The 11,892-nt window shown below is 40.2% G+C and overlaps 1 protein-coding gene across 1 annotated transcript; it reads left to right on the top strand.

The window, feature by feature from the left end:
* Positions 1-1,508: 1,508 nt before the first annotated feature.
* LOC119731891 (angiopoietin-1 receptor-like) lies at positions 1,509-11,588 on the top strand. Its single transcript, XM_038205180.1, has 13 exons — positions 1,509-1,563; positions 2,299-2,613; positions 3,451-3,588; positions 4,265-4,464; positions 4,965-5,211; positions 5,789-5,899; positions 6,814-6,980; positions 7,496-7,609; positions 8,159-8,229; positions 8,608-8,648; positions 9,454-9,550; positions 10,727-10,832; positions 11,498-11,588. Exons 1-13 carry the CDS (start codon positions 1,509-1,511, stop codon positions 11,567-11,569), a joined length of 1,734 nt encoding a protein of 577 aa, XP_038061108.1. The 3' UTR covers positions 11,570-11,588.
* The last annotated feature ends 304 nt before the right edge of the window (positions 11,589-11,892 follow it).

Genomic DNA, 11,892 nt, shown 5'->3' on the forward strand with positions numbered 1-11,892 from the left:
AGTGCATGTACATGTACATGTTTTTGATTGTTAATACTGCATGACAAATCAGTTTTTTATTAATCGAAATTGGGGGTGGGTGGGTGGGTCAAAATAATTTCAGGAAAAAAAAATCGAAATTTAAAAACTTTGAAAATTTCAAACGGCCCCTAAGAGGCTCACTGTAGCTCCAATTTATTTTCTAACAGTTATTATTAAATGCATTCCCTTGAACCAAATATGATGTTACTTCCACAAAAATATACACTGTATTCTTAACAATCCCAGAGAACACTCACCTCTAACAGTAGTGGGAAGAGAACGGAATTGCACGATGTTTACCACCAGTTCAAAACGGGTATTTACAATGCAAACAAAATGTGCAGTATTAACAAAATAACAGAAATTTACGCGCTCCCGTTTTGGACACTCAGAAAGTCCCCACATGTTGCAACCCGGGGATTTCCAGTGAGTCATGCATTGAAAAATTGAGGGCGTCAACACAAGCTCGTGCGCGGCTCATTTGCATACATTGAACCATCACTACGATGGCAATGGAAATGTACATTAATACATGCTTTTCACTAGTCTCATAATTCGATAGTAGCGTTGGAGATTAGTGTTTAATTTTTGACATAACGAAAGCTAAAGCTTCTTTCCCTCTTCGAGGGACCCCTTTAATTATCGTTGAGCATGGCGAAAATGAAAGGAAATCGTTCATAGGTGTCAGTAACCTTGGATAATAAAATTATTTACAAGGCGCGTTGTGGACGAATATGCATGGGCGGTATGGCTGGGTAACTAACCTTTCTGCTGGGAAGCAATGTGTGGATAAAAAATGTGGATACAAAAATGATAAAAGAAAAATCAAAATCAAAACGAAAAAAAAAATAAACACAATAAAACAAGAAAACCTATAAAAACGCTTGGTTAGTGTTATAGAAAATTCGCCCTCCATTTAACACCAAAGTTTAGAAACAACTATCAACGAGTATAACATACACAGAAACACAACAATCTGAAAATGGGGACATTGTTTTCTTGTTTTTTTTTTTTTTTAATTCTAAAACCAAAGACAAAATAGACAAAGTGAACAAGACTGTGTCGGAGAATACTACCTATTTTTTTGTACTAAATGTATTGGCTGCAACAGGTTTCCATTAAAGAAAGAAAATAAAAAAACAAATTGGTGTTTTAGTTCGCACACTAGAAAACGTAGGCTACAAGTTTTACTTTTGACTTTGAAGGGGATTTGAGCTTGCGGCCTCATAAGACAAAGTCAGTGTTCATGTGAATAGTGCAAAGTTCCATATTAATGTATGAATCATATATCAAGCAACATGTTACTAAGAAACAATAACAGATCAAACCGAAACGAGGAAATGTTAAGGGCTGTACTCCGTGTGAAAACTTAGCTAAAGAAAACAGATTCACGATTGGGTCTCTATATCACTTTCCCATCGAAAACGGTAGAGTAAAATGTTCATTTTGTGCAAGTGTCAGCCAGGTTACAAGAGACTATTACCGACATGGCGAAGTTTTTCGTTGTACCAATATTTGTGCTGATTCTCCAACATGCAACAGGTGAGTTTTGGACCCCATGCGTACGGGAAGCGGTCACTAATCCCCATTGGAATGCAGTTGCCAGCTGTGGTATGCCGTGACACACGGCTAGTGGGTAGTTCCACAGCTGCTGCTTTTGAGCAGTCCCGCTACCACACAAAGGCTGTGCAGTCATGCGGGCGACTTGCTCCGTGTGTGGAAGAATGTCCCCATTACACCCCGTGCTTAAGGGGTAAAAAACAGGAACATTGTAAACAATATTCCCTCCAGGAAACAGATCGCTCCTTGTTGAAGAATTTGTCCTGATGCACGAAAGCGATATTTTCCGGAATGTTGGCAACTTCCATCGTAATTGAGAACACCATTAAAAGAGCTCGTCATAAGTTGTACAGGCTATTTACTCAAATTTAGTGCCAGCAATTTGTTTCATGCATATACAGGGAGCGATATCACTTCTGGGACTTGGTTTTCTTGTAAATATTTTGCTGGTCTAAGAGGTCTACCCTAGTATCCTCTCTGTACCTATCCCACGGACTGATTTACTGACTGACTGACTGACTGACTGATTTACTGACTGACTGATTGACTGACTGAATGACTGACTTGCACTGTCAAGCGTTACTAACCTATATGATTACCTTACAAAATTCTTCCAAAGATGAGCCATTTTAAATCGGTTGAAGATAATTAAGTGCGCTCTAGGACAGACTTTACCAGGCTTGACTTTTTTCAAATTAATTTCATAATCTATTTCAGCCTCACCTTCTCTGAAGATTCTACCTGGATCCGAAGTGCTGGCTGCACCGGGCACGAATGTAACTCTGACATGCACAGTGGCCGGGGATGCAGTTCAGCAGGCGATAACACTCAAATGGCTCTATAAAAAAGAAGTCCATCGTTCGTGCCGTCCTGCAAGTGGGGAGTTTCCCGGCCCCACTGCGGGACCTGGAGCCTTAGAGAGGCAGTGCAACCTGACAGTTGGGCCCATCGACCGGTCCTCCGTGGGTATCTACAAGTGCCAGTTCTTTGACGGGAAGCAACTGTCTTTTCAAACCCTGAAACTCATCCTCGGTAAAGTAATCATGCTTTGTGCTTCCATTTCTCTCTAATGAGGTGGTCTAAGAGCATTTTGTGCTTCATGTATTCAGTCGAAACGGGTGAAACGCATTTTAACTCTAAAAGGGCCGGGTTATTTTGACCATCTCTCAGCCACATTACAGCCATCGAGTAACAAAACATTATGAAGCTTAGTACATGCACAGAACAGCTTATCATGAACATACCCAAGAAATGTCATGACTATACGTTAAAGGGTTTAGGAAATATGGCTAATTAATTATTCATATGCACGAATCGTAATTATGTTTTGTGTACACTACGTATTTCAGGATATTCAGTTTTCACGGCGCGTAGCGCCAGAATTTATTTTGCTGCGCGGCAACCCCTGGTCCGAATGTTATGTTCTTGGTATCAAAAAATGCTTAAAAAAAGTCAGAACAGCTCAGGTCGTAGAAAAAAAATTCAAGGCTACCGCGGAAAAAAAAAATGAGGGTGCGGATACCTGCCCCCGGCCTCTTTAGGGTTAAAAGCCGTTAAGAAACTGTTTATCTCGTGAAAAAAAATGCAAAAAATCAGAAACTGGGAATTGTATAATTACAATATCATGTTGTCCTAATTGTATCTAACAAGCGACGAAGTGCTAGTGGAAGCATCTGCTCATTGCCGAATTGCCTCTTTTCCCTCATGCCTGCTTAACAATACCGTCTAAGAAAAGCATGCATATTTAGAGGGAAAACATGAACCCGAAAAATACTTAGTACCTTATCGGGCTTTTGCGAGGTTGGAGCGTGATTGATTCGCTATAATTATTATTGTTACCAAAACTTGTCATATTCGTGAACTGTTCAGATATGAACGAATGTAATGATGAATCAACGAACGACTGCGATGTCAACGCCGATTGTGTGGACTTGGTTGATGATTTCAAATGTATTTGCAAGAATGGATTCATTAAAGAAGAGGCTACGGGAATTTGCCAAGGTAACGGTATTTATTTTTCAGGTTGCTGTCATTTTTTTGTCCACCCCGTTCTTGATCTGCTCGTGAGTTTCATTATAATGGTATTAAAGTGTCGTCTATAGCTTTAGTTTAAATTACCTTTACTCTTGTGTTATTGATTTTTTTTTTTTAAGTGTAGTACTTTTGTATTGGACTTTTCATTCTCTTCTTTCGTGATTTTCTTTCAATGCGAATTACTTTGAACGGAATAAATATAACAGTCAAGAATGTTTACTACAACACATACTCTCTGATTAGTATATCAGACTTGTCAAAACTGGCGAGTTTATCTCGTGACCGATAGATAATGTTACCAAGAAAATTTGTCCCTTTGGGGGAAGGGGGGGTATGCCTAGTGTACACTTTGTACGTATCGGATCTGACTGACTGACTGACTGACTGAATGGCTGTCAGTTGTGATAGACTATAACGTGTGATTGGCGGTCTACTCCTGAAGATAGCCGGGCAGTTTATCGGATAGGATTACTACTAACGTCATTCAATGGGCTACGTCCGGCTCAATGTGTAAACCACATGCATGAAATTATCCAATGAATAGCCATTCTTAATCATTGACACAAAATATACAGCTTTTCAAGATTTGTCTTGTGTGGTTCAAGTTTTCAGATGTCAACGCCATTTATTTTTTTTCCCAATCTGTCAGAGAGTAAAGTGGACAGGGGTGTTGGTGTTGGTGTTGGTGTTAACAATGCAGTAGTAGCTGTGTGTGTTTCCGTCGCATTGTTGATCATAGTGGTTGTTGCGCTTGGTGTCTTCGCTCTTCTGAGAGGCAGGAGAAATCGCGGAAGAGCATCGGTGATTCACAACGCACTTGCAGGCACAGCAGAGTCAACTGTGGCAATGGTGAGTCAAGAATGGAGGTCTTTTTTTAGCCCAGCATATCGGTCAATTAGGCCCCGCCCACCGCTTTCATACCCAACAAAACACGCTTGTTTCTCCAATGACATATGCCATGCCACGTGTTTGAGATAGTACGCGCGTCATAAGCCAGTGCACGCATGTTGTTCATTTGCGCACGCATGCCGGACATCAATATCGGCTCGTGATCGTTCAAAATACCGAAGCGCTGGGCTTAACGAATCGCTCGATTGGCCTTATTAATGTGTGAATCCGCAAAATATTTTAATGGTTACATTTATGAAGGAATAACGACGCATTTTCTGGGTACAAATGGCAGAATTGCCACGTTGACTAATAAAACATCTAAGTAAATTCACTTCAATCTTAAAATAAACAAACTGTATTAATATAAATTTCAAGTAGGAATCACGTCTGCTTGTACACCCAAGATGGTCGCTAAAGATCCCCTGTCTTTTAATCAAAATTTAATTTCTTCTTACAAGCTTGTAGCCTCATACGAAGACAGGATTGCAGAAGCTGCGGCCACATCTCACGAGAGTAGAATCAAGCAGCGAGAGCTGGCATCCAAAGGGGACAGTCTCCCGAGCTGGGCTAAGGGATGGGAGATTCTATGGAGCGACCTGTTGCTGGATGATGAGGTGCTGGGGAGGGGGAATTTCGGCAAGGTTAGATCGGGCGCCGTCAGGATTGGCGGCAAGGTGATTCGGGCGGCCATCAAAATGCTAAAAGGTAACGTAATTCCAACAAGACACGGCAAGACGAGTACAGCTTTTCAACGAGTGCTCCTAATTATTTTCAATTGACTCTGAATCAGTATTTATTAGGATCGTTTCCTTACATCTGGCCTACAATAGGTCGGATTTAGCCCATTCTTGACATTACGGGGTAATCCTATACATCAGTTTCCCTGCCTGGCTCACAAGCAACAGTCAGTTAGTTAAATAGGTGATTCTCTGTGCAATCTAAGATTATACTAGATTTTGTATACATGTTCCTAGAAAATCCCCCTTTCAAAAACAAAAAAGGGGGAGGGAGGGGGTGAAAGGGATGATCTCCTGTAATCTGTATAGCCTTTAGGTTGAGTATTTTGTTTCCAGTTTAACACAGTGCAACATAAACGGATGTGTCAGAACAGTGCCAACGACTGGGCAACAAGTAGGCCTACGTCAACGATTACAATATTTTGAATATTCTTGCGATACTTGTTGCTAAAGTTTGAGAAAGTTGAAATCATTTTACATCTCCAAAAAATATTGTGTGTGTGTAATGGCTGAGCTTTCTCAGTGGTTGATCTTTCTTTTATCAGAGCACTCGTCAAGTTTTGAAAAGGACGAGTTTATGCAAGAGTTCAAGATTATGTCCTCTATTGGCCATCATTCAAACATCGTTTGGCTCTTGGGGGCGTGCCAGTATCAAGGTATAATTTGAGTAACTCTGCTTTATTTCCTACAAAATTAGGGTAATTTGGTTACATCGCGCATGCCCAAGTGAAGGTAGCACGGACAGTGACAGGTCACGTGTAAGGAAGTCCGTGAAAGGCAAAGTAACGAGATTTCATAGGAGTCCAAATTTCACATGACAACATAACGTGTTACAACTTCAGTAATTAAGCAAAAGATAAACGTAGGCCACATTGTGTTTTAAAACAACTCTTTTAAAACGCTGCCTTAAATAAATGTCGGCAGCTCTACCTTTAAATAATGACTGTTAGGTTTCTGGTATGGAGCTTGCCCCAAAAGTGGTGCGGCGACGCGGCTTTTTTTTTTTTTTTACCTGTTTTTTGGGGGGGGCTTCAAATGTCGGCTGATGACTGCAAATGGTGCCCGACTAAACTTAGTGCAAATATATGGGAGTCCAGAGAGGCCACATAAATCTTATTCTCGATCATAACCCCATCTAAAAACACGTTAAAATTGTGCAGCAGCAGAATTCCAGTCAAATCAGTGAGTTTGGCGGTTTTGAAACATCATTTTGTATTGAAAAAACAACTTTTTCATTTTGCCGACGCGCATGGCTACGGCGACGCGCGCGCATACCAGAAACCGGAGACTTTTTTTTTTTGGCCTTAGTTCTGTAGATCTCAACAAACTTGGTATTTGTACAAGCAAGGGTTTATTGTTACTGCTTTCGGAATGGGTTCTGATAATGAAAGTAACAATTAGCTTTTATGTTTTTTCCCAACAAATCCTTGTTTTCCTACTTCATCTGAAACTGATATGAATAACATGTAACTCCTTTTCGTATTTCGTGAGATGATAGTGAACAAAGTGTAGCAGATGTACTATGTACACTTCCTTATTGACCTCTCGGTTATGTTGACATTTTACCAAGATGTGTTGTACGTCGCCTTGGAGTATCTTCCCCATGGTGATCTGCGCAGCTACCTGCGGACGGCTCGCTCACAGTCAGAATCAGACGAGGATGCCTTGTCTTTCGATCAGCTGGTCAAGTTTGCTCTGGATGTTGCCAAGGGGATGGAGCACCTTGCTAAAGCGGGGGTAAATCGATATTCCGGTGTATTGTGGTGCATTTACCCCCTAACCTGCATTAACCACTTAGAAACGTAAAGCTAGCATAGTCTCCTCCAAGAAAATACAGTAAAGCTAATGATCTCATGAGGAACATTGCCTGGAAACATATCAATCCCTGATGCTAACATGATTTCTTTGTGTAAGGGTAGGGTACTTACAAGTTCACGATGTTATACGAACTGAAAGTTTTTGTACAGTTGCTTGTGGTCTAATGCCAGCTTGATGTGGCAATCTGTCATTGTTTGTGTTGGAAGGACGAGGGGTTAAACAATCAATTCTTAAAAGCATGACAATTGTTTTAATCTAAAATCAGCCTACAGCAATCTGTTATTTACGAACCGCTTTACATTATTTCCAATGTGCGTGTATGCGCGTGTGACGCGCGCGTCTTCGAGATGAAGTGTTTTTGCTCACGTGCGCAGTGGACGGGGCTTCATGCATCGGTCTAACTGTGATTTGTTTATGATCGTTCTGGTCGATAGGTGATTCACCGTGATTTGGCTGCGAGGAACATTCTGATTGGAGAAGCGTTGATTGCTAAAGTGTCTGATTTCGGACTGTCCAGAGGGGAAGATGTCTACGTGCAGATGTCATCGGTACGAACCTATTTATGTACGTTTACATGTGAAATACAACAAAATATAATAAAAAATAGCACAAATAAAAAAAAGAAGCTCGATTTGATCTCGAAAGCTGTGGGACAACGAATATGTGTTCATGTATGAGTCAGGTGACCCCAGTCACCCAATGATGACCTTTCACCTCAGTTTGGTCATGTAACATGTTTTGGCTGGGCTACTGATACTTTTGACTAGCTTGGTTGAAATCGGTCGAAACATGTAGGAGTAATAGACAAGTGCAACGTTTGCAAGTCAACGTTTGTTACTAGCTTACCAGCGGAGAGTCATGATGACTTGTTGAGCTGCTACCCAGCAAGTCATAAAAGCCAAGGATGTAATTGTATTAAGTTGTTTGTGTCTGATAATGAAACAAAGCAGGACAAGTTAAAGGTATGCCATGCATAATATAATCGGAATATAAAAGAAACCATCGAATTTCAAAAACACTCGTACAATGATATTAAAGCGCCCTCTTTCACTCTTTTTTTTTTCTCCCGTGACATGTACCCCCCTCCCCTACTACAGAAGAGGGTTCCCCTTCGCTGGTTAGCAATTGAGTCCGTCAGGCACCACACATACACCACTCAGAGTGATGTGTAAGTGGCTTTCTCCTTGTTTTATTTTATGCATAACCCCATCGATTGTGAAATAGCCCCATCAGCTGTTTTACTACATAGAAATATAGTTAAACAGCTGATGGCGCTCGTCAAAGAAAAGCGAGCTTTAGTTTACGGAGACCCAAAACACATACTTACACTTCAGTATCAGCTGAATCGCTGAGTTTAATGTTGATGTAGTATAACGTAAACATATACATGCATGTTATGCACATATAAATGCAGTAATGAAACATGTATTAGTTTATTTTAGTTTAAAGTTAAAAAGTTTAATTTCAATTTTTGTGTGAGACATCCTCCCTTTGCGACTAAGAATAATACATTCATCCCGTTGTATGTATTTATTTGTTACTTCAGGTGGTCATTTGGAATACTTCTGTGGGAAATAGTCACAATTGGTAAGACTTATGTTCTTTTTTTTAACACTGACATTTATACACCCTCCCCCAGGCAACGAAAAGTAAACAAATATATATAATTTACATTGCTATACTTTGCGAAAGATAACATTCATTGTGTCAATTTAAGCGATATTCGACTTTTATAAATACATAAGACAGTTTATGTTACGTGGCCGGGTTTAAACGGTTACTAAAGACAGACTGGCTGGTCTGAAACGCTTTTCCAACGTTACATGAATTCGAACTCCTTTGCATTCCGGTGCATTTTAGTTACCGTTAAATTGGTTACGTAGGTTACGTAGGCATGCGCGTTACTACCATTGGGTAAGTATTTCATTGTCCTAATATCACACTACACCGGCACAGCTGCGTTCTAAGTCACATCGCGCAGCACGCCAGACAAGCATCATTCTTCATATAAGGGGTTGTTTACCATATATAATATAGCAAGAGTAGTGTTTCGAAAAACATGAAGTAAAAAAGTTTAACGAAATCGTTGGAAATTTGTAATGATTGTAGTGAGTTGACTTTTGAACAGAAACGTTTTGCTTTATTTTTTTTACCGTAAAGGTATTTATGTTAAGGTTCGGCATCCAGATTCCAACCGGTCTGAACAGAGTGTTGAAAACCGGCCAAGCACACACATTTATTCCCTTATTAAACAATGTTTACAACAGAAAAACACTATTAATTGCTCTACAAGCACTTGAAGCCACAATTGGTACTTTGGAACGAGGGTTGCATTTCGACGCGTTGAATACGTTTTAAAACAAAATCCCTCATTTAATGTTCTCGTTTTTAGGGGGAACCCCCTACCCGACCATTGACAGTGCGTCGTTGCCTGGGAAGTTGAGGAAAGGATATCGCATGCCTAAGCCAGCCAACTGTGATGATCATAGGTATTATTGATTATATACTCAACCAAAAAAGAAAGTCGCCCCCCCCCCCACTGAAATCATTTTTTTGTCCAATTCAAAAGGTACTGAGCACCTAACTAATCAGTACAGAAATTCCTCAGCAATCCAGCCATATCTATTTGCCCAAAACGGTGATAATGTGTTCGAATGTATGCAATGTATAACAAATGATACCGAAAACAGTTGCACTTTTGTATACGTGCAAGTTGTGGTTCACACTCACCTTGCACGCATACAAAAGTTCAACTTTGTGTTCGGCACCACTTGTAATGAATTGCATAATATATTGTGTACACAAAATCACTGTTTTTGGCCAAACAAAGAGTATGGCTGAATTGCTAACGAATTTCTGTACTGATCCGTGGTACTTTCAGCAAGATGTGCCTAGTAGTGTTTGAGTTAGACAAAACGTGTAGGGGCACTTACTTTTTTGGTCGAGTGTACGTATAGAATAACCAAAATAGAACCAAAATGTAGCTTTCTGAAAAGAGTACCATCACTGACAGCTGTGAGTCCCTTGAAAATGCTCTCAGATTATGTCACGTATAGCGCGTTACTCTACTGATCCATTAAGTTGTGCCTCCATGCAACAGAAACAATTGACCATTGTACCGGTCTTTAGTCCTTATTCTTAGCTCCATAGGCCGTGTACGAAATTACTTCACTTCGGCTGCAAATCACACATCCGCCTGTGAAAGCGACTGCAGCCACTTCCCATCGACCCATGTGTTAGCGCACCCATGCAATTCCGACGCTGCATTAACGCGAGTAGCTTCGACTCTTGCAATGGGGGATCGACTTCCATTAAAAAAAAAAACATGGTTCAACGAATTCAACAAAAAATGTGGTAGGCTTTTAATGACATGAGGTATATATATGCTTGAATGCGTTGGATGATGGGTCAAACATATACTAATGATATGCAAGAATTTCCATTCTCATGCCATTAAGCCTCACGCAGGCAGGGGAACGTAAAGATATGTAAATGTAACGGACGACGCGCTTTTAAATAATCTCTATGAAGTAAGACTTTAATCCAGGTGCGATGATGCTCAGGCAACAATCCAAAGGAAGGACACAGTCTGTTGGCTTTCAGAAGACAGGTCCGAGAACATAGATTAACCTTACCAGTCATGTTTTGTTTCTTCCAATTTAAAGTTATGCTCTGATGCACAAGTGCTGGGACGAGGATCCGAACAAAAGACCAACCTTCACCGAGTTGGTCTCCATCCTGAGTGGCATGGCGAGCGATACAGCCAACAATGTGAGTTCACATAATCACAAATATTCGTACATTCGACTCGCTAAATGTTGTAAAAGTATTTCGAATAGAATGTGTTCAGCTTGACAACCACGGGTCCTGCTTTCACACAAGTTCAGTGATACCCTGCTTGTCGTTCATTGATTTTTTTAACATGGCTTTTGAAGCCATGTTTTTCACCCCCGTGGAAAAGAAAGTGGCTACTCAAAAAAGAAAAAAAAAACAGACAATCAGTGCGGAAATAATAATAGACCTCATTCATGACAGCATGAGGGCTCTGTAATGACGCCATGGGGGCGGGGGGGGGGGGGGAAGTAGACATGTATACCTAATGTCATTTACCTGAATTGAAATGTTGTTACCTTTTTTTTTTTAGAAGTTATAAATTACAAAAAGAAAAAAAGAAAATTAGATTTAAGAAAATTTGCTGAATTATTTCATGAAACGAACATTTTGTTAGTGTTTGTACCCCAAAAATGGCGTCATTGCAGTTAATGTTCAATTGGTAGGAATCACGTCAATACCCAAGTCTCCTGCTTCAATGATTTAAGACAATTCAACTTCTTCGGGGGCGGGGAGTTGATTAGGGTGGGGGCGATCCGCCAAAGATTGGTAGGTCATGCTTGTACGTCGATCATTTCCCCTCTTATTTTGCCTTTGTTTAACAGACGTATCTGGTGATGGAGAAAATAAGGTACATCAATCTGAGCGCCATCCGCCCCGAGTTTGATGACAAGTGAGACTTGGCCAAAGCTAAGAAAAGGCATGGTGTTATAAATGCATGTTTCGCGTTGGAAATAAAATGTAAATGCGTCAGTCGATTTTAAGGTTGAAAGAAGGGCTGATATTCAAATTGCATATTGGTTGTTATTGGCCCAAATGGCTGCTAGCATGCTGAGGAAACGTAGTATAGTTTCAAATCATATCTGATTATTATTCAGCAGCTGAAGTTCTTTAATGTTCATTTTTAAAATGAAATTAATTTTTAAGCGATGTATAATGCAGCTGTTAATACATTGTATAAATAGCCGATAATACATTATCCAATGTACGTAGAATGTTT

The sequence above is a fragment of the Patiria miniata genome, unplaced genomic scaffold (assembly GCF_015706575.1).
Source record: "Patiria miniata isolate m_02_andy unplaced genomic scaffold, ASM1570657v1 HiC_scaffold_1, whole genome shotgun sequence".
Lineage (NCBI taxonomy): Eukaryota > Metazoa > Echinodermata > Asteroidea > Valvatida > Asterinidae > Patiria > Patiria miniata.

Bases quoted from the DNA above. Each gene is read 5' to 3' on its own strand.
- LOC119731891 (XM_038205180.1), top strand. From the start codon at position 1,509: ATGGCGAAGTTTTTCGTTGTACCAATATTTGTGCTGATTCTCCAACAT. The intron at 5,900-6,813 runs GTATAATTTGAG...CATTTTACCAAG, and splicing joins GGGGGCGTGCCAGTATCAAG to ATGTGTTGTACGTCGCCTTG. The intron at 9,551-10,726 runs GTATTATTGATT...TCCAATTTAAAG, and splicing joins GCCAACTGTGATGATCATAG to TTATGCTCTGATGCACAAGT.